Source organism: Gymnodraco acuticeps, unplaced genomic scaffold (genome assembly GCF_902827175.1).
Source record: "Gymnodraco acuticeps unplaced genomic scaffold, fGymAcu1.1, whole genome shotgun sequence".
Lineage (NCBI taxonomy): Eukaryota > Metazoa > Chordata > Actinopteri > Perciformes > Bathydraconidae > Gymnodraco > Gymnodraco acuticeps.
The window spans coordinates 1344789-1368156 of NW_022992193.1; the positions used below are offsets into that span (position 1 = coordinate 1344789).

Genomic DNA, 23368 nt, shown 5'->3' on the forward strand with positions numbered 1-23368 from the left:
GACACACAGGAAGCCAGGACTGCTTCCTACGTATCATTTTGTGCACCACACAAGTGAGTAGTGTTGCCTCTCTTGACCTGAGAAACCACATTTCAAAGCTGTTTTTATTACTCAGGTACTTATCGAGGTGATATCTTTTCACAGGATTGAATTTCTGCTGAAAAACAGCCAACTTTGATACAGATGTGACTTACTAGTTTGGGTGACAAACAGCTCATCAAGCATGGAAAAAGGAAGGCAGTGCACGAGTCAAAGGGTTATAAACTTCCCATTGCTGCTGAAGAAGTTTGCAAAGTATGAATCATGTCTTTTTTATGATAAGTCAATATGTAAATTGTACATCATCTATTTTATATGGCCTTTAATGTGTGTCGGTTGGAGTTCTATAATTATCATAATGTGTTAAAAAATAAGTTTCCAAATGTATTTATACTTGTTTTTATCAATCTAACTTCCTTTAAATTGTATTTGTCATACTAGGAAGGATTTGCACCCTCCCTTTACTGGCTTTTGTTTTTGCCTTAATGACTCAAACTGTTCCGTATTTTAACAGAAAAGTCCAGGACAAATAAAGAGTAATGCTCAGATTTATATAATCCTTATCCACTTCTGCTCTTCCAGTGAAATAACCTCGCAAAAGAGAAGTGTCCAGACCGCCCTGAAAGTGTTTCCAGTCACATAATCTTCCAGAAATCAGGGCTTAGCTTCCGTAATGAAGGTTACTTTTTGGTAGATCATGATATTTTTCAATAAAATGGCTGCTTACGTAAAGCCAGCTAATGCCATCCAGGGTCATGGAAGCGCTGCAGGTCTCTTTTCAATAACAGCTGCAGCTGGAGGAGAGCGGCCACTTCACTGGCAGGTGAGGTCACTCTGCCTCTTTGCAGCATTTTACTCGTAAAATACATTCCACATGAAGTCCCAAATTATTTCACAGAAACAGGCAGAACTGAAATGTTCCCGTCATTGACTCAAGTCTTTTAACAGACTGAAAAATCTGAAGGCCATCCGTCATTTTGATCAATTAAAGGGAGAGACTTTGAAGTTAATCAAAGCATGTTGAAGAGTTATGGACTGGAAGCCTTGGACTGTTCAATCAAAAAGTTTCTCTACGACTGACGGCACCAAATGAAGGTAAACAATGAATCTGAGTTAGATTGCTGCTTAGGCTTTGCAAAAACAAACTAAAGAAATGGAAAGTTAACTCGTTTTCTCACCATAAGCTGCAGCTAAAATGCCCTTGAGCTAGACACTGAAACCTGAAGTAGAGATAAGATGAGGAGAAGTTGGTAACAAAGGTAGCTGCTCCAATCGGAACCATTAAATGGCTGCAGGAAACATAAGAAAATAAAGCAAACAATACCTACCGTATTTAAATCGAGTGCTTTGAATATCCCAAACAGTGCGGATAGTTTATTTTCTAAGCTGTGTTATAATGCTACGACATGATGTATCCGTTGACTCAAAATAAGCAGCTGTTTAGTAAATGCATCCACTCCATCGGGCAGTTTAAGTGTCCATTGTATGGCGCCTGGTTTCTCTATTGTTTCTGTTCCTGCTGGATGGGGATGAAAGCGCCGCTCCCTTTCACTGGCTCTCGTGGGAGCTGAAGGCGATAATTACAGAGAGGTATGCGGAGGTAAAGCGGAAGGTTAGCTCATTAGCCACTTCTGGTGTAACAACATCAGCCATGCTGGCGCTGATCCCCGCGGAACGATGCGTTCAGGTGCTCTGCATGCGCATTCCCATTTGACTGGAGGGATTTACAATGCATGCAACAGGAAGTTCCTGCGTGAACTTCATTACATCCAACTCAAAATAATGAGTTTGCAGTACCCAAATGAAACAGATACCACACCGTTGTGTTGCTAGAGAACTGGAGTTCGATAAATAAAACCATAATAAAGAATCAAAAGAGGTTATAAGATTTCATTTGTTGACTTATTTAGAGCCTTTAGTTCCTTGAAGGTCACTAGAAAAGGTTTGGTTTATAATATAATACAAGCAATTGTTTCGAATAGGGTTGCAATTTATGATTACTTTTGGGAATTAATCTGCAGATTATTTTGTCCAAAAGTCTATTCATCGTTTTACTATGTCAACAATATTTGAGGACATTTCTAGCATATTTTCCCACAATCCAATTGGCCAACATTTTTGAAACAAAAACAAGTCAATCACATGAAGCATGAAATATCACACATTTGAGAAGCTGGGAACTGTTGCTTTGTTTAATCCCACAATGCTCTTTCTATAGGATTTTAATTGTATTCTTACATTTTGTTGTTGCCTAATGCTTTCCTGAAAATTGCTCAAATACAAAAAGCATGACTAAAGCCTGACGTCTTTGTTCTATTCGGCCAAGGCAAGCCGCAACACCTCAGCAGCTCCATTGATAACGCCTCCATTCAGATATTACACTGTGTGTCAAAGAGCTGCGAGCCATGTGAACTGCAAATACAGCGCTGTGGTGTAAATACAGCCGTTAAGAGCTCAAATCAATCACGGCGCTGAATTGAGGTGACAATACAGGCTGGTTGCCTATAGCGCAGTGTGCCAAAGGTGGGCAGTATGGCGGATATGAAGGATATAAAGCGGAGAAATCAATCTTCTGACTCAGTCGCAAGCTCAGAGTTCACTAAAGCGGATAAAGTCAGTGAGTGCAGAGCCTACACGAGCAATTGTGCAAGGACATACAATAGGGCTTCCACCCACAGGCACATATCCAGGCAATAAAGAGAGAAGGCTCTTTGTCTTGGGAGACATTTCACGCTTGGAAATGTCAAACATGAGAAGAACAGGCCACATTGTTTGTCCTAATAACGTTTGTTGGAGAGAACGATCGAGAAAGAAACACAGCGTTGGGCGACTATAGCCAAAGTGCGTAAAGCGAGGTTGTGGTTTTCTAGGAGACGGTGTTTGTAACATATATTTAATAATGGCTGATTGCTCATGTGGGGGAAATGGGTAAAGAAAAATATCTATTTAAACTTCATATGTAAGAAATGCGTCACTGTGACGCACATTCTGAGAAAGTCCTGCAATAAACCAGAGTTATTGTAATGTTTCATTTATAAAGGAATGCTTTGTCAGACCTTCATCAAGATGAATACTAGCGCACAATACAGTCAATACAATACCTTCAATAATGCATGTTTATTTATCATTTTCTGCATCTCTCTTCTAGTTATATGTGAGATGTTTCAAGGTTAACCACGACCTACTTTAGCTGTGGACATTTAGCAATGCCTCCCCTTGCAAAATGTCTAAATACCCGACCCACTTCCCAATCCACTGGGACTTTGTGAAAAACTGCTTCAACCCTCCTCACCCCTCGCTCTGGAAATTCACTCTGACATTTTACATTTTGGGCATTTAGCTGATGCTCCATTCCACTGTGATTAAGCTCCAAGTCCCCAACTGATAGACGGGAAATAAACGTAAAGATATTCCTGCAACCACAGAGGCAATTAGACGGGAGAAGAATTAGACTGAAAACAGGAGATTCACTAGAGAGTGTAATATGAAGATGGAAAAGATTGTGGACTTGGCAGAGATGCTGCGACTTGAGATTACTGATTATCTGCTGCCGGCCCTGAAAATGCAATCTTTGTATCGCGGCCAAGAGGTCGTGTTAGGTAGAGGCAATTCCGAGAAGCCAAATCTGAGAAATACGGTGGAGGCCTTCGACACTGAGAGCAGGACGCAGAGGGTGATGCTTCCCTCTTTGATGGCGAGGTCAGGTGCACTGTGATAGACCTGAAGGCTGACAAACAGCCCAACTTGCTGCTGGCCCCACTTCCCCTGGAGCTTCAAAAAGAAACCAAATCTGCAAAAAATTGATTCAAGCTCCCAGCGCTTTAATGATCAATCATGATTTGTGCTCAGCATGGATAATGAACTAAAGCAAAGTTAGGGAGCGAGGTACACAGAAGGCTGTTATGAAGATTACATTCATTAAGTTAGCAGCTTTAAGAAGTCATTCAAAATGACGTTCTCTTGCTTTTCTATTTAGGAGTATTGACAGTATATCAATGAGAATACATTATACAATCATAAAGTCACATCCATTGCTAATTGAACAAGTACAGGAAATAAACTCGTTTTATGCCGATGAAAAATCTAAACCGTAATTCTTATAGATGGATAAAAAAAAATCACTTGATACATAGTTTTTGTTTCGAAATCTTCGGAACAAAAATACGGCATTATTTGTTGTTCATCTAACTCCGACACACTGTATTTTCCCAATTGTGAAATATGACCATAATCAATTCCTCCTCTAAGTATTTCCTTTTATGAGACAGTAAGTAGCCTGAGCTGGCACAAATTCACTTTCTTACTCAAATGACATGCACTCACTCCAACCACCATCTCAAATACAAGCCAGAGTGCCAAAGAGGAAACAAAATGCACACGGGAGAGCTACATCAGATCCTGTGTATTAGCACATGTCTAATCACAAAGTGTGAGGGCTAGAAGGTTGGAGCAACGCAGCAGAGATGGTTCTGGTCTGATCTAGGTCCAGGACAGTGAGTTGCATGCTGGGTGCTAAATGACCACCAACCACCTGCCAAACGTTGGAGAAGTTTCGACTAAGTCGCGTTGGTAGGTAGCCAGCAAACGCCTGGGGGGGAGGGTCCGCTCTACCCTTAAAAAAAACTAAAGCTGGATGGTGAAACAGATAAAGTGTCTGAATCCTTGAGCTTGTGTGGCAGAAAAGCAAACAGTTGTGTTCCTCTGAGTTTTAACAGCCATAGGAGAAAAACAACATCAGCCAAAAGCTACATTTTACCCTCAGTTCTTAACACTTTCTATTAGCTTGGATACTTGATAGGTTCCAAATTGAGAAACTGTGCAAATACGTTTTTTTTAATTAAAATGTAGAGGCATTGAGGTTGAGTGTAAGTACAATCGGTATGATTTGTTTAGGGTTATGAAAGGAGAAACTACACAAGATAAATGTATGATTGTCTTGTTTCTATTGCTAGTCGCTTAACACCACAATATAGAGTGTTTGTCATTAGATTGGCGGCCATATTGAAAGCAATGACTTCACGTTTCTGGTTTCACTGACAGCTGATACTCGGCTCCAAAGATGCATAATTACTCGAGAAAAAAACATAATAATACAGTCAATAACTGCATTACAGTGTGATATTTAAGACTCAAGAAGCGTCCATCGGGCATGTTTTTGCCTGACGACTGCTGAGGAATACAGGAAACGATATCCAGTTTCCTCTCAGTGACTGGTCGCAGGGCTCTGCAGCCTCGTAATGAAAAGGCATTTTGGCGGGCCAGGCCTGCACTCGGCACTACATGCACTGAAGTAGGTAAACAACCCATTCATCAAGGCTTTTTTTGTGAGGCTGCCAGGAGCGGGGATTGTTCATTATGATGGAATTTGTTCTACGGATCAACCTATCATCTGCGTCCAGGCGGAGATGAAATAGATTTGAGTTGATGTATGGTTGTACGGGGCGCTGGTATGTGTGGGTAAATGTGTGACCTGCGCTAAAAACAAATGTGATTGTTGAACAGTGTCGAATAAAGAAGGTAGGGTGAGGCTAGGGGTCAAAATGATGTCTGCAGAGCTCTTGGCTTTCCAGTAATAGTTGTTGTTGCTCCTGATGCAATTTGACACCCTATGCCTGGTATAAATAACGCAAGATAAACTCAATACAGCTTTTTCATTTGCACATTTGGACACATCTTCATTTTTAGTAGTATTGCTGCATTATTGGATTAAAGTTAGTGATAATGCCCTTCAAATATTCTGGGGAAAAGAGGCAAACGTGCTTCAGTCAGTTTTTGAAGAAGAATATAGATATGGCATTGGGGTCAAATGAGTTTAGACACTTTGTAAACTGTCACTTCGATTGGGCTACAATCAAATCAAGCTGTCCTTCTAAAAAGGTGTCTTCCAAAACCAGATAAATCAATGTTATTTGCCAGGATAGGTTACAACATCCATTAAAGCGCCATGTTTGTGTCTGTCATTTCCCTGTAGGATGGCACAAACAGATTCAGTAACATTAAGCCATGTTGGGACCAAACCAATCACAAACCTGCATTTTAATGGCTCATCAAAAGGAACATAGAAGTAGGCCCCGCTGGTTAGAAATGCATCTTCCTTTAGGGCAGCTCCTGATAAAGAGTTTCTACATCATTCATAGATGTTTAACTATTACAGGCATTAGGGGCTGCTCAATTAATCGTATTTTAATCGCAATTACGATTTTGTCTTGCAACGATTATGAAAACAACATAATCGAAATAAAACGATTATTTATTTATTTTAATTAATCTTTTTTTTGTTTTTCAGTTGAATTATACTTAAAGTTCAGGGTAATCAACTGTTTTTCAATAAATGGATGTTTTCAAAGTAAAAGGATAATCGTTTTTAATAATCGTGATATCAATGATTGACCCAAATAACCGAGATTATGATTTTTGCCATAATCCAGCAGCCCTAGCCAGGGGCATGATGGGACACCACTGACTGTGAGGTTAGCATTATCTTAGAGCTAGCGGCGGATATTCAAGTCCCATAGCACAACGTTTGATAAGAAGTTAGCCATGGTGCCTAATTGGTGTTTAAGAGATATTTATCACAGTCTAATGGTTATAATCAGAAAATGAGGGGGGGAAAGTGTACGAATGTGTCAGATGAGATTTGTTATTTGGATGAAAGTGGAAAATGTGGCAAAGCTGTATAATTTGAATCATTACAGTGGTCATTTTGTAGCTGAATGAATGGAGAGGTAAGAGTGGAGACACTATTTGACAGTAGACAGTCATTTTGCAGAGTGCTACATTAACGCTGGATCAGACGCTGTCGTGACATGGCAGAGGTGCTCGGGTTGGCTCGGGTGAGCTGGTCACAAAGACTGCAGTCTTTCCACGGGCCGGGAGGAGGGACGTGGTGAGTGGGGGGGGCATTAAAAACCACAGCACTCAGCAACTGAATCCAATCCCTCTAATCCCCGCTGGTATGCCCGAGCGACAAACGGCCATTGGTCTCCGCCTCAATTAGCGCTGATGGGGCCGGTTGCCGGAGCCTCTCGCCGTTAAATTGACGCCGGCTGTACAGTTTGCACACTGAGAACATACCCCGTGTCCCTCTTTGGTAATGGGCTACAGTCGTCCACTGCATACCGTACATTCTTTGCAGGACGAGCCATTTAAAACTCCTCGTTATCTCTAGTGGTGGAGAAGGATCTGTACAAATCCCCTTCCCCCCACCATCCCCTCTGTGCTTGAATTGTTTGGATTTATTTGAAGGGTGTGTTAAGTGCCACTTGGGCTTAAAGCTGAACTGCGTATTGAGTTTTCAGTGATATTGTACATCACAAAGCCGTGATGTACGGCGGTACGAGCGTTTCAATTCACTTTTATAAAACAAGCACTCAATAAGAGAAGAACGGAGGGGGGGGGGGGGGGGGAGGAGGGAGGGAGACTGGCAGACAACACCATGATATAAACTGTAGTCGGAGATTGGTCCTTTGTGAATCCAGTCCAGAGATCTCCCATAATCCACTGCTGGAAACGTATTCAATGTGCTTCAGGCAACCATCATAAGTGAATACAGACCTTCAAAAACAATATGATATCAAATAACCATCAAACAATGTTGATTAGTGTGGCTGCACGATATGGAAAAAGTACTAATTGCAATTATTTTGACTGAAATTGCATCCATATTGCGATTTTGGTTAAATGTTGGTATACTTTGCAGCCATAGCGCTCAGCTTCTGCAGCTTTGCTTGCATTAGAAAACGCAAAGAGGGGAGAAAGTGTACAGAAATACACTCTGTGGTCAAGGTTAGCCCACACTGCTGCTGATGTGTGTAACTAATGCACCGCTCCATTATGAGTCATCTCACGTGGTCCGCCAAGACGTTCAATTACGCTCACTGTTTGCACTCGCCGGCTTCACATTTGTACGAGACAAACCAATAAATGTCGGGAGCTAATAAATCCCTCTTTTTCATCTGAGCAGCCATCAGACGACCTCACTGCCTCGTCTTTATATTTAGTTTAAAGTAATGACACATACTGGTCACAAGGCCCCTCACAGCCCAAATAAAACGTGTGTATTTGTAATGATATTATATTACAGGTGCAGTAAATGTTTGACTCCCTTCATGCAGGGAATAAATAATATCGGCAGGGTTTAAAGTTTTCTTCAAACCGAAGATGACTCAGTGACTGCTGACATTTCAAAACTCTCTTTCCCGTCAATACTGCTCGGAAGAAAAAACTTGTCAGACAACCAAGAGTTTCAAGACCAAACAAATCCCCTCATATAAAAGGTTTGAGCTACAAGTGAGCAGCCAGTGTCAAAAGACAAGACGGCTACAAAAGCTGAAAAGCCAAATATTCAAGGTGAATTGAGTAGCTACTCTTCCATTATATTTTCTGTAGACATCCCTATTGAATTTTTCTGGCTTTTTCTTCTTTCAATTTTTGTAAACGTGTATAACAGGGGCGATAAATGTCAGACGAAATACCTGTTGATGTGTTTGCACACCATATGGCTGCTTCTCGAAGCATCCTAACATTTGAGGTTCATCAGATAGCAACACAAAGGGACAGCAACAATAATGGCCGGATAACAGAACCCCCAATATCACAGGCGAACAGTGTGTGCGAGACACCATTACCCTTTAGTGGGATTGGTGATAAGAGGTTAGCACGACCTTCATGACAATAAGGAATGTTGGCAAGAGACGGGCGAAGACGAAGAGGAAGGAGGGAGCGCAAAGCAGGCGAGGACCCTCGAGAGAGCCTGAAACAAGAGCATGATGAATGTACAGCTCGCAGTTTTTAATCAAGGATCAAAGCCAGGCTTCTCAGTCTGAGCAGCCAGCCTGTCTAGACTGAAACGCTCCCAAGCACATAAAGCAACATCTGCAGGATGCATTAATTACAGTAAAAGACCAATCTGGACCACACTTAAATAAAATAGTCTCGTGTATATTTGAATAGTTTGATCTAAATATCTTGAGTTAATCGCCACAACACACACACCAAAGGTGACGTTGCCTTTTCAACCTTGGAATCCCTGTCATTTGTTCTCATTAGAGTCAGTAATGGTTACACGGGCAATTCATCGGCTTCCCATTTAGGAGGTGCGCTCGGACCGCATTTACATGTTAGGCTTTTAGCTGATGCTCTCATCCTGCGTGACTTACAAAAAGAAGAGCAGATTGGGTTATGCTCAAGGACGCAGGCAGTGACAGGATGAATGCTTGTAGCGGATGTCAAACACGTGACCTTTTAGCTACGGGGGGTTGACCCTCACGCTCCTAAGACCTGACAATTACTCAGGTATAGTCGTAGATCAGTATTATAGTCATCCATGTTCCGTAAGTATGATTTCATTTACACTCATTGTACAGACAACAAAAAAGACTCCTTAGTGGCAAACCGGGAGAATAATGGAGTCTGATTATTATGATGAATAAGTACCGTATTGAGCAGATGTATCAGTATCAGTGTAGCTCTTACTGTCTTACACTGTCTAATCATTGTCAACATCTCTGCTTCCTCCAAGGAGGAAAAGCTGAATTAAACATGTATTTTATTTCAGTCCGATCACTGCTGTAATAAAAAGATTCAGTGCATTACATCATTTGCAAAAAGAAATCTCTTGCATTGGCTTTGAGCTGGAAGATTTACTGCATCTGTAGCCTCAGAAAACTACACTAAACCCAAACGATTTCCTCTAATTACTTAACCTCTGTTTTGTCCTGTGTGGCAATGCTGAACCCGGTGATACCAGAAGCAGGTTGCAACAATAGCTGCTGCCGAAGAAAATCCCCTCGACAGCAATTATGGTATTTTGATGATTCTTAATTGTAGTGAAAGTTTAGATAGTCATTAATGTGGTGAGTGTGCTTTAAGAGAAGCCCTAGGCCGTTACAATCAGTTGAAACATCATTGTGTAATTATAAAAAAGATTACCTACCATGCTTTTCACACATGATAAACTAGGGCAATCAATTGACCATCAGTTGAATGATTTCCAATAATTCAGTGAGCAGGGAATCAAAAAGAGGAATAGTGTTTGCGACTGAACTTTACGAAGGTTGAATACGCCATTTTCTTTTTTTCCAGTGTGATTTAGATGTAGTAATGCAGTCTAATGTAAAATAATAGAGATAAGGAGATCAAAATAAATGATTTCGCAACAGCCTCCTCCGTTGGAAGGAAATGTATTTGGCCCAATGTTGGGTCCAAGTCAATTTTTTAAAGCCAATTTTAAAAACACAACTTTAACGATTGAACACTCTACTGTCTTTCAACCACACGTATGTGCATATTTACACACATAGTTGATTCCACTGAATAAATGCAACTATAAGACTATGGCACACGAAAAAGTAGCTTGCCGTGGGCACAGAGCACAAAACACCTGGCCAAGGTCTAATTTTAGGAGGGTCATAATTCCTCCGGCACAGATCTGGCAACATGCTGTTTCTGTTTACCATTTTACTAACATGAACATGACCATGAACTAGTACGGCCCTTTAGTTTTTATGATGTTAAAGCACAGAATGATACACGGCCCTGCAAAGAAGTCTGACTAGTTGGGCCCAATGGGAAATCGAGGCTACATCTGGCCTTAACAAATACACCTGTGTTTTTGAAGGCTTATGCATTATGCATGAGAACATTTTAGAAATAGATAGGGGAGAAAATAGGACAAAGACCAGTCCAAAAAACACCCAAAACGCTGCAGCAGAGGGCACAGGATGGTAAGAAGTCACCGTGAAAATTGTCTCAATTAGGGATGCTCCGATCGCCAATTTTGGGGTCGATCGTCGGAATCAGTATCGGCCGATACCGATCAGATCGAGTGGGGGGGTGCCAGACTGGTGTAGCCATTTTGGGGAGCTTGTTTTGCCGCGCACAGAGAAAAGTGTCATGTATTTTTACGTCATAATTTTACGTCATGCGATCGGCTCTCCCGATCGGCATTTATAGAGAACACCGATCGATCGGCAGAGAGTGAATATCGCCCGATATCGATTGGCAGCCGATCGATCGGAGCGTCCCCATCTCAATTCAAAGACACATTAAATGAAATTACCGTTTTTATATACTCAGACCACACCCGCCATAAAAAATGCAAATGTTTTCAGAATGGCTGACAAAGGCTTCACAAATGGAGAGGTTCTCACTTTCTACTCTTTGATTTCACTATCAACTCAATGACCTTGTAATCTTAAAAACTATTTAAGGGCAATTTAAAGTAAAGCACAGATAGTCTTTATCAAACCTAGTGTTTCTAGGATAAAAAGAAGGCTATAAATGTCTTCTAATAATAAACCATGCCTGTGAAAAAGGGTGTCCTTTGCCAGGAACAACTAAGTCGCATTTGAATAGCAGTTTAATAGTTAATTGGCTAAAAGAAACAACCAGAATGTATTCATTTTTCTTCCAATGCTTAGTTTGAGAATCTGATAATGAATTGCATGCTGGAGGAAAAGCTATCTTTATCTCTTTCTATTCACAGCAAGGAGGTCAAAGGTCAGGGTCTATTCAGACAAACACAGATACGCGTTGCTCAAAAATGTTGTCAACAAAAATGTTTGCAGTCAAACAATTCCCCCATTTATAGAAACTGGATAATGTAAGTTAACCCCAGCTCAATGGGACGGAACAGAGACTCTGGTCTGATCACTGATTTCAGATCCTGTTTCAAGTTTGATACGAAGCAGAGCTGAAACTGAATCATCACATCTGCTGCTGAGGATTTCTTTCTTTTTTTTAAAACCCGGGGCTGCTTCAGCCTCGCCATATCGATGTAACCTTACACTGGTGTGCAAGAGGATCAATGTCTGTGTGAAACTGCTGCAGTGTACAAAAAAGGAGGCCACATGTGAAGGAAGAGCACAAGACTCGCCATCTATCATCTCAGAGGACGATGTATTAGGGCTGTGCGATTATGGCAAAAATCATAGTCACGATTATTTGGGTCAATAATTGATATCACGATTATTTTGACGATTATTCATTGAACTTTAAAACAAATAATATTTTACCAATAAACAAGATCAACAAATATGTTGGAGCGCACTTCCAAAACCATATAAACATAGATTATTAATATGATAAATAAAAATAAATTAGACCAAAATAAATGAAATCAAACATGTTGCAGTGCACTGTCACAACCTACTGAAAACTCCTTAACATATAGCCAACATTTTGGTAAAACATATTCATCATATTCCACTCAGTTAAACGTTGAAGGCTGGCCAACCGTCATGGTCCAGAAGTAACAGGAAATAAATGTTGAACTACAATTTAAGACCAAATAAAAACGTTTAGGCCACCATGGCAAATGCTGGTAGGGCTGCTCATGTCATCTCTTAAAGATTTTTTGCAATAAACACCAGCCTGTTTACATGGTCTGGTTTCAGAGATGAGCGCAGGCAGGTGACGATATTGCCACCTGTACTGAAGACCCTCAGCCACGCCCCGACACATGGGGTGACGCCGGCCAATCACAAAGCTTTGATGCGTTCAAGTGCATTATTCTGGCACAGGAAGATTATGTTACAGGACATTAAACAGAATATTGTTGTTCTATTTTTAGACACATCTCGCGATCGACTGGTTGGGCACCCCTGGGCTAGACCATAGGTCTGTTGTGGTAGCAAAGTAGTCAGCTGAAGCCACATCTCTCTCAACATCCCCACGGCATTTGTCACATAATACCGAATGAAATAATACCGAGACGGCATCGCGTAACGCTTGTCCAACGTGTTGACAAGTTGCTTAAAGCCCTGGTTGCTAACAGTGCTAACTGGGCACATATCTTTAGCGATGTGAAATGTAATGGCACCTGTAATATCTCTGTGTCTCTGCGAGCTCGTCGCGTAGGCCGTTGCTCTGTACAATGCGTCCTGAATCGATGACTGTGATGATGTGGTGGATGAAGTCGAGCGGGCATCTGCTTTTTGTTGTATTACTGCCCGGTCGTATTGCACTTTGTGGTTGTATTTCAGATGATTAAAGAGATTGGTTGTGTTAGCGTGTGGTGCCAACACAACCTGGTAACAAATCCTGCACTGTACTTTGTTTTGCTCCACGTCGGACTCCTGAAAGCCAAAGTACTTCCAAATAGTGGAAATAGTTGTACCCTTCTTTTTAACTAGTTGCTGCTCTTGTTCTGACATCTTCGCTCGCGCTGAACACTCACAACACATATCACTCCTACGTGGCCGAGTGGGCTTTTAGGGAGGGGCGAAGCGCACCCAGCAAAATAATCGTATTTTGTCAATTATGCTGTTTTCATAATCGTCGCAAGCCATAATCGTAATCGCGATTAAAATACGATTAATTGCACAGCCCTACGATGTATACAGAAACCTAAACAGCCATTTCCCCCCAGATTACGGGCAAAACATGACTTACTCACGGGTATGACCTCTGAGCTGCATTTAGATCATGAAGAGGAGACACAGGCCAGAGTGTTGTTGCTTCAACTTAGACTAATTATACTCATTACATCATTAGGGAAAGGGTCAAACGTCATATTGCTGCTTAAAACCATATCAAATGACAGATATTGCTGGCTTTTAGAGAACACAATAATTCACTTTGTTAGCATGACATGGGTTATTTTTTGATTCACGTAAGACACCCTTCAATCAAGGCTTAAATAAACACAATCTTTAAATCGCAATTTCTCCTAGCTCACAGTCCCATAGAATCTAAGAGGATCTAAACTGCCATAACTCCTGAGGCAGCACAGTAAATATTTACCTATTTGCAGTTTATGCCCACGTGAGATCTAAGGCAGAGGTCGCATTTCAAACAGATGACCCGGGTTCAACGTCCGCCTGTTGCAGTGTGGCTTTATCAGTTAGAATGAAAATGTATTTCTTTCTAGTTTCAGCAGGAGTTTCAAAACTGAGCCCAAAGTAGCAAAACTCACACATGAAACCCGTTTACTATCCTGTCACATCGACACATTGGCAGACAACCTTGACCCGCCATGTGTTACGGCAGCATTTACACATGCCAGCGTTGATCAAAACACTCGGCAGCTGCCGAACGCAACATTAAACCAGGTCACATTTCACATCTATGCCTTTTCTGTGTGGAAACAGACACCCTCCATTCCAAAAGCCCCGTCTGGTTTTAAGGCTTAATTAAGACACTTTGAGTATTAATAAATATCCAGAAACTCCATGTATCGCGTAACACTTATTAACAATGACATGTCTTATTGATTCATGATTACATAAGTAGGTAAGTGTTAAGGTATGCCTCAGAAAGAAATTGACATTAGCTGGGCACAGTTTCTTAAAACTATTCACGGTTGCAAGCAACAATTAATTGACTATTGATTAATCTGCCACATGCTTGGTCAATATATAACTAATTGTTTTCTCTGTAAAATGTCAGGAAATAGTCAAAAGATAACAAGTCCATAGGCCATGGTGATACTCACGTATTGCTTGTTTTGTGCAAACAGAAAATATATTTAATGAACTGTAACATAACTTGAAACAGGAAATCTTTGTGTCCAAGAGGCCGAGACAACAGCTAATCGATCACCATTTTTGCTAATTAATTTGTCAATAGACTAATTGATTAAGCATGCTTGCTTTTGTCTGTTTGATAACATTTTAAACTGGAGGATAAAGCACTTACTCCTTGCTGTTAAGGACCAGTATAGTGTCTTACTCCCTGTGCAACATAGCATTACATAACCTCATAAAAAGACAGTGTCACTTGAGTTATTAGTTGCCAAAGAGCGACAAACAGGGTTTTCGGCGTCTTTGAATCTAAATCTCAATGTTATCTTGAATATTTTGGCTCCTCGTCAAATGAAGCACTGTGGGCTGAGAGCCTTTCCCTTATCGCAGGTTTTCTTGGTGGCGTCTTGAGCTTTTCCAATTCAACTTGGATTTCATCGAGGATTATTATACCACCTCAAGTAGGAACCATTCATTTCCCCACTTCAGACAGTAATGAGCGAGCGGAATAATCATCTGCTGCACTGTGCAATAAATAAATAAAGACAGCACTTACACTTCAACCAACCCTAACTATTACCGTATTTGAGAAGCCTTTTAATTTCTCCTCAAAGACACCCCTGGGCTCGCTGTAAAAGGACAACTCCACTGCGACTTCAGATTTGTATTTTACCTTTCTAAGCCTTTAATTGGAACTACTTTTACACACTGGATATTTTATAAGCAAGATAGATCATTTCCAAGCAGCACAGAAATACAGATTTAAGTTTCATAAGCACATAACAGACAGTACAATGTTTTCCTTATCTGTTAAACGGTCTCCTATTATGCTATTTTTAGGCATGTATTATGGGTCTCAGATATATAAAAACCATATCTGTGGTCCCTGACACACTGGGGACACATATGTATGTATAAAAGACATCAAAAAGTGCATTTTGCATGATAGGTCCTCTTTAATAATAATGCACTTTTCCAGTAATCTCATTTCTGTTTATACACAAGAATAAGAATGCTGCCTCCAGGTCAAATGTTGTTCATCTTTCAACTCATGCAATCTGTGGTTGCGTTAGAATCTGCCTCCTGTCAATCATCGCCTAGTCAACAGATGGAGCATAGTGAAACCATTATTCACCTTTTCAGCAAGTAATGAAGTAAACATCACATTGATGTATTGTGAAACCGACCCACCAGTGCCTGGTTATTCACATCACCTTGAGGATAGATTGTCTTATTTCTGGTGGAACAGGGCTGCGACAATCAACTGCTGCCCTCTTGTATTTCTAACATAATTACTTCTAATATCTTTTGGCATTGAGTAACAGAAAAAATACCATATTTGTCTGTGCTGTGCAGGAAAAACAGCCCTTTGCAGCTTATTATCACCTCACTGACCCCACTGACATTTATTATGCATCCACCCCTGGGAAAGGGGTAAATAAAGAATGTTCTCCAACATGAAGGGTGAAAATGGTTCTGCTGTGGCGATTAAAATTACACATGGTATAAAAGTGGCTTAAACTGAACTGTGTGTTGTATAACAATTAAAAAAAGGTTAAACCCACCTACACCTGGATTACCTACCAACCAACATGTCCATGACCTTTTGAGCAGATATATTTTAGCAGCTATGAACAAATCAAAGATAAAAAGCTTATTAAGTGGCTATGAATGCAAAGTTGCCACTGTTATTTTTTATCATACAGGTTGTGGACCACCCCCTTAGGTTTGAACCACTTTTTATTTTCACTCCACATCTTTATTCATCTGATGTTAGAATTGACTAATGTTATTAATTGCACATCTGTTTATACTGCAACTTGTAAAATAACAGAGAGGATAGAGTAGTTATGTAATGGAATTTAGCTTAAAACCCAATTCGTACTGGTATGTCCCATGAGAGGCCCCTCAAGGACCAATTGAGGTCCCCATGCCCCAGCTTGGGCTCACTACTGATATTTAAACACATGTACAATGTATAGACAGACACACATGGAGGATGCATAATACTCTGAGTGGCAGATTTCCCCCTATGCACTGCATTCTCCACAGATAAAAACAAGCATTGCAACTCTGCAGAGGGAACAATATACTTCTCAACAGCTGTCAGTAAACCATGCATTACCCCCCCCCCCCCCTCCACACCCACCTGAAGAGCAGGAGAAGAGGAAAACGGCGAAGGCCAGTTTGGTGGCGTCTCCCATTTTCCATCCGAATCTGATCCTCTCACTAGAAAGAGAATTTTAAAAAAGAAGCAAAAACTAAAAAAAAGCCCAACAATCTCAAATTCAAGAGTCAAATTAAATATCTTGCTGCTCCACCGAGCTCTGTCTGTGCAAAAAGGACATCTTCAAAATGTCAATATCGAGGCTAAATCCACAAATCCCAGGCAATGCAAGCCTTACCAGTCCAAAAGAAGAAGAAGGGAGGAAGAGGAGGGGTGAAGAAGAAGCAGAGGGGATGGTTGGAGGTATTTCCAGGTTTACAGACAAGCAACGGAGGCTGTCTTGTTGGCATTCAAGCCGGGGTTGTCATATACTTGTGTGTGCAGCATTGTTATGAAGAGACGTGGTGTTGTTGTTGTTGTTGTTGTTGTTGTTGTGTTATTCTCACAGCAGCGGAGCAGAGAGCCAAGCCACAGCCGGGCAGGGCTAACATCCATCGGATTGGAAATCAAGCGCACTTCGCTCTCCCATCAAACTTCTCCTCGACACCCTCGATCGCATAGCTTTAAAACGATGTTGAAATAATCATTTAGATTCTCCTACCGCGGCAACGGGAGGCTGAAAACGTGTATTTTGTTGTTATATTCCGTGTGTAAACCTCCGTTTCTGCCGATAGTGGCGGGGCAGCTCTGTCCGCTCCAACAGGGAAACAATCGAGGCTCCCTCCACCGTGTTAGCCCTCTCCAAAGTGGGCCAAACAACCTTCTCCCGTCGAAATGACTTGAATGAACAAGTGGAAACACTATCATATGTTTGCAATAACCCCTAAAGCTGCCACTAATCCGTGTAGCTAATGCAGCTATCGAGTTTAGGACGAGCTGCTTTTCCCAAGTCCGTCTCCTCCTCGCCTCCTCTGGTCGGGACAATTTCAAGATGGCGTCACTGACCAATGTCAAGTCAACAAAACTCATGTATGAAGCTTCCGGTAGAGTATTTCAAAGTAAAATGTCTCAATGCAATGTGAAATTAGATTAGATATACTTGATTGATTCCAAGTTGTTTTGTTAAAAGCAGCATGTTAACAAGGCATGCACACAAATTACCCTTAAAAGCAAATATAGATTCATTATCAATGAGATGTAGGGCATATTACAAACTGTGCATTGTTTTATTTATTTTCTTTCTTCTTTAACAGCGTACAACAACGCTGTTAGCAAGTAACAACATTAGCAAGTGCAGTTATGGAGTGGAGAGTTCAAATTTTAAAACATTAAAAAAATGTCTTTCACTAAATGATATAGCGACTCAAAATTAAATATTAAGCCAACTCCCAGACTACTAGAGCTTCGTACGGAGGGATTCTGGCGAAAATGGTGTCTGGACGGAGATGCTAGCTGGTAGTGCAAACTTCAGCATCTAGTTGCTAGCTAAATATATATTGACTCTAATGTTGTGGAAGGCTGGTGGGATATTCTACGACGTGATTATTCACCATTTCACCACCAAGCAAGACAGGAGAATGGCCTTCCGAGACGAGTGAAATACACACCCCCTTTTCTCTGTGGCACTTCTGTTTACTGAGCTGCCCGTTAGCTGTGTGGGAAGTTTCAGGAGAGAACACAATTGTTTCTAATTTGCACTCATAACATGTTGCCGTTTGTATTTAGTATTGCCAATTATTACACATTTGTTTATCTTCATTTTGTAGCCGAAAATGTTCCATTTCCGGTATGAGCTTGACTCATTTCAAACTACTTGATGAATCTGCTTTAGGAGCTATGGATTGTTTTTATTCTGGAAGGCGGCTCGTTTTGCACTATGGCGTGTGCTGTTGCAAGAAGAGGGGCGGTCATCTTTTCAAAAAATAAGGAATACCCCAAAACAAACATAACATACACTGTACATACAAGTAAAGTGTTATTGCAGGCTACAAAGTGTGTGTATGTGTTAATAATATCATGTTGTATTGGCATATGCATTTTCCCAACCACAATATACAGCACACATAAACAACAGCTATGGGAGACCCTAAACAGCATCCATAGCCAATTATAGTGATGTTTCATGAGGTTTACATCACAAAATGTCTATTTTTACTCATCAGCATGCTCACAATATGTAGCCTGAGACTTTATGTAGGTCAACACATACATTTGCACCTACAAATAGCCTCACGCTGTAACAGTATGTGCTACTATATGATCATGTATCAGATTTCAACATTTGTTGGGTGTTCAGTAATAAATGCTGAGAATACCATGAAGTACAGATATAGGCCTGGCCCATTCCCAAATCTGCGTGACACTAATCTCTCTAATAGCCTGGAGCAGATCTCCAACCATAAGCGCTGCTAAACGATTAGGAGGTCAAAGGTCTCCAGGGATTTCTCTGCCAAGCTGGAAGCTGAGTCACCTGTTCTATATTGAAGTGTTTCATCTTCAGAACACACGGACCTGCAGCTCTTAGTGGTTAGAGCTTGAGTTCATTTCCTGTACATGATTTCCCCCTGGCAGTGATTTTGAACCTTCATCACAACTGACCTTTCTTTGTGGAAAGGGCGAGTAGGAGTCCTCGCCTCTGTCCGGGAAATGTTTATCATACCAAGGAGAAAACATGCATCCAAAACACAGCTGATTACACATAAGGGCATTGTCAATATGGTCTCCAATCACGGTATGATTAGATTACATCTCATTGTTACATTCCTTTGTCTTGCGATGAACTAATTCAATAACAGGAATTCTGGTTGAACCCTGCACGAACTCTTCACTCTTCACTTACCCTGCAGGATTTGAAAAAGCAAAAGTAGCAGGATTGTAGTCATGAATGAGGATTTTAAGATAATTGTATCTATCAATTTTCATTTAAAAATCTGTGTCATGCATCTATTTTAACACATCTTCCTTGACAGATATTATAAATCAAGGAGACCTAAAACATATCATCAGAAATTGGTTTACTGTAAGCTATTATCTTTCGGGAATAAATAGGAAATCTGCAGAATTAAACCTTGCATGGAGTTGAAATCGATACAAATTAAGATTACTGTATATATCACAATAAGCAAAATTACGTCTGAATTAAAATGTCTTTTTTATTAAACTTAAACATAATTTTTGAAAGTGTAACACCATTGCCTATAATCATATGACAGTGAGTTAAAAATTGCATCTCATTATTTATTATTATAACTTATAATTATATATATATTGAAATGCCTGCAGGATAAAGGAGTACTTGTGGATAAATAAAGTGAACTGCACAATATTTTAAGCTTTTTTAATACTTAGAGAAAGTACATTGCCCTCTCTCTGTTAATCTGTCCACCTTAATTTGTTTAGCAGCGTGTGTACACTGTCATGCAACCTAAATAACAGGAGCTTACATCTTATAGCACGGCACACTGATAGCTAAGCACACACGCTTCTCTCTTCCTGAGCCTTGTTGAGTCTCCACGCAGTGTTGGACTGTCGTCATACAGCTGCAGTGATGCAGGTACACATATACATAGAAGGAGAGTTTCCTGATGTTGAAGTGATTTCTTATTCAGCACTTAAAATGGCTGATTGTGAGAGAGATGAGAAGCTATTCGGTTTCAAAAGCTTTCCACTTGAATATAAAGTGGAAGTAAATAATGAGTTCTAGCGTTTAAAAGAAGAAACAAAGCTAAGTTAAGTGCAATTGAACCCAAGCATAAGTAAAATCTTTATTCAACATATATATATATATATATATATATATATGCAAGAAACCTCTCCATATGTGGTGGAATAAAAACATCTATTTCACATTTCTGTACAGTTTGTATCAAAGGAAATTGTTGCAACTTAAAAACCAATTAAAAGCCAATGTACATACTGTAACTGTCCAATGTAAATGACGTTCTGTAACGTGGAATAAGGTAATGAATAAACCCATGCATATGTCTCTGTTAGTTCATTTTATGGCAATACATATGTGTACGTGTGGGGGGAAATGAGCTAGGAGGAACAAAAGAGGGGCTTAAAAACACAAAAGGAAGATTAATACTACAGTATTAAGGATTTGTGGCTTTAAAACTTAAGTCCGTACATGCACTAGTTCTTAGACTGTGGGCATAAAAGGGGCCAGTATACTCAGTCAGAAGAATATGTTTGAAAACCCTCACCATATACCGACTATGTGTTCTGTATCTGGCTACTTCTGTAACCTCCCAAAAACGTTCTTCATTCTTAGTTTGAATGATTTCAAGCGAGAAGGATCAACTTCCTTCCAGAGGAGACCGTTGTAAAATGTGCACCATCATCCCCATTTAAAGACATCTTTAAATCAGATCAAGTATAAACACTTTGGGCAACATGTCAGCTACTTCTTTATGAAATGATAAATTCTCTTCCTTAATTAAGTGAGCTTTGTAAGATGTAAAGAAGCGGAACCTCAGTTAGTATTCAGACTTAGGGATGACTTGCATTCCGCTCATGGAAAAGGCTGGTTGGGTTGTGCGTCTCTCTGTCTTCCTTTGAGTGGGGAAGACCTCCACTTCTGGCCCTGGAGATTTACCGCACAGCTAATCCCATTACTCAACTATCAGATGCCAAATCCCCTCTAATGGCATTACACGTGCCAGAATTACGTATGATGATGCTTGCTAATGAGAGCTCAGCAGATATACCTTACTGGAACCAGTGGCCCTTGTGCACAGAGTAGCCCCGTGGCTTTGCAGCTTAATGGACTCAGTATTGAGTGTCGAGGGAAGTCAAATTTATCGACAAAGTGCTTTTAACAAAAAGCAGGTTGCTTGCAAAGTGCATCGCAGAGCAACAAAGGATGTAAATACATCTAAAACGACGAGCATGGTGAATAGTTGAAGGTAGAGAGCGTGTGTGTGTTTGCAACATGTGAATGTGTGTGTGTGTGTGTGTGATGAAGAGAGCTGCAGGACAACACCAAGGACAAGTGGACACTTAAAGATGTATGAATGATGAATGGTGAGATGAATTTTCCCATACAAAGCTCACATCGGGCTGTCACGTCCTGTCGCTTATGCAGAAGGTAATTTCAAAGGTGAAATGTGCACAAAAACAAAAAAGCCTTTTGAAATCTACTCTCAGTGTTTTCTTTGATTGCATCACAGGAGCAGAGGGTTAATAAACACTCATACATTCTCATTTGTGTGACTTCCTGTGGTCATACCTTGATGCTGAGCAGTATTTCCTGCTACTTTATACTTCTATTTCCCTACATGCCGAGGCAATTATTGTACTTTCTAAGATCGTTTCTTTATGGAGCTACTTAGGCACGTTGAAACAGGAAAAGGCCTTTTTTCAAGCTGTTGGCACAAAGTTGGAAGCACACTGTTGCACAGAAGTCTGTACATGATTTTGTTCGTAGAGCACACACACTTTAATGATCACCGGAAATATGTCACTACCACAAGTTGTTGTTAATGATACTTAAAAGACCACTGACTTGTTTTGCAAGAAATGTGCAGTATGAATAGAATCACAGTCAAATTAAAGAGGCAGTGATTTCCTTTAGTCCAATAAGCTTCCCGATCCTTTCTGGGATTGTTCAGCATCACTGTATAATATGTCTGCTCCACTGAGAGTGAACATGACATCGGAAGCCTCTAATTTGAATCTGTGGATGAAAAACAATGGAATGAGCAGGTAGTTCATGGGCCTGGCAGCGAGGCCGGTGTCGGCTCTCCAGCTGAAATCAAAGCCTCTCTTTTTGCTCTTAAAGCGCCCCGGAAAATGATTTATACGCCTGCTTTGGGCTTGTCGCGATGCCACTCAGAGCGATTTATCTTGTCTTGGCTCTGGCTCTCTGTAGCAGGAGCCAACCAACCTCTCCCTCCCCTCCTTTCTGTTGTTTCAGCATGAATGATCTTTTCCATTGACAGCTTTGTTCATCCCTGCAGGCAGCTCTGCACCTGTAACCAAAGCCCGGTGGATACCAGCCTAATTACCGTTCTCATCTGGCACCCAGCTGCGTGCCATATCCTCGCACGAACTCATAGCAAACCGCAGAAGAGGAGGCATTAGCGAGTTAAAAATGAGCCTTCATTCCTGGAGCTGTCCAACGCAGCACATGAGGACAGAGAGGGCAAAAGTACACACATCCTTTATTCAAGTGCAGATACTCGTGTTTAAAAATAACTAAACTAAACTTCTTTACTCAAGTAAAAGTAAAGAAGTATGGGCGTTGAAATGTAGTTAAGTAAAAAGTACCCATAACTACCAGCTGTTTTACCTGACCTCCCTTTATATTAATAGAACAATAATGTCATTGTTAGCTAATGAATGTTTCCATGCTGAACAACGGCAACATGACAACGTTTTCATTGGTCCCTCTTCTTTAGAGAAGACCAGGAAATGATGGATACACGGATCGTGTTCAAATCAATAGGCACGCAATGACTCTAAATAATAATGATCACGCCACCAAACACACATTCAAACTAAAGGAACCAGCCTGTTTAGAAAATGGAAGAAGTAGAAAGTACAGGTATTTTTGTACTTAAGTTACAATAACAAAGTATTTGTACTGCACTACTTCCCATGTGGAGAAAATGTTTTCAAGGTCAGGATGTAGGAAAGAAAGACAACGCTCAATCTACAGTTACATCGTCAATGGTTGCTGACAGTTGACGCTTATGTCATAGAGGCAGGTATCACTGTCCTGTTAATCCCCTGCGTGCCTGCTCTGATCTGCAGCAGC

General features: G+C 40.7%; 1 protein-coding gene across 1 annotated transcript in view; it reads right to left on the minus strand.

Moving 5' to 3' along the window:
• LOC117539281 (activin receptor type-2A-like) overlaps positions 1-17584 on the minus strand; it is a 43565-nt gene extending 25981 nt beyond the window's left edge. The window contains 3 exon segments of the mRNA XM_034205326.1: positions 16651-16730; positions 16907-16944; positions 16947-17584. Of these exon segments, the coding sequence (XP_034061217.1) occupies positions 16651-16730; positions 16907-16944; positions 16947-17018 (190 nt within the window). The 5' untranslated portion in view covers positions 17019-17584.
• Between the last annotated feature and the right edge of the window lie 5784 nt (positions 17585-23368).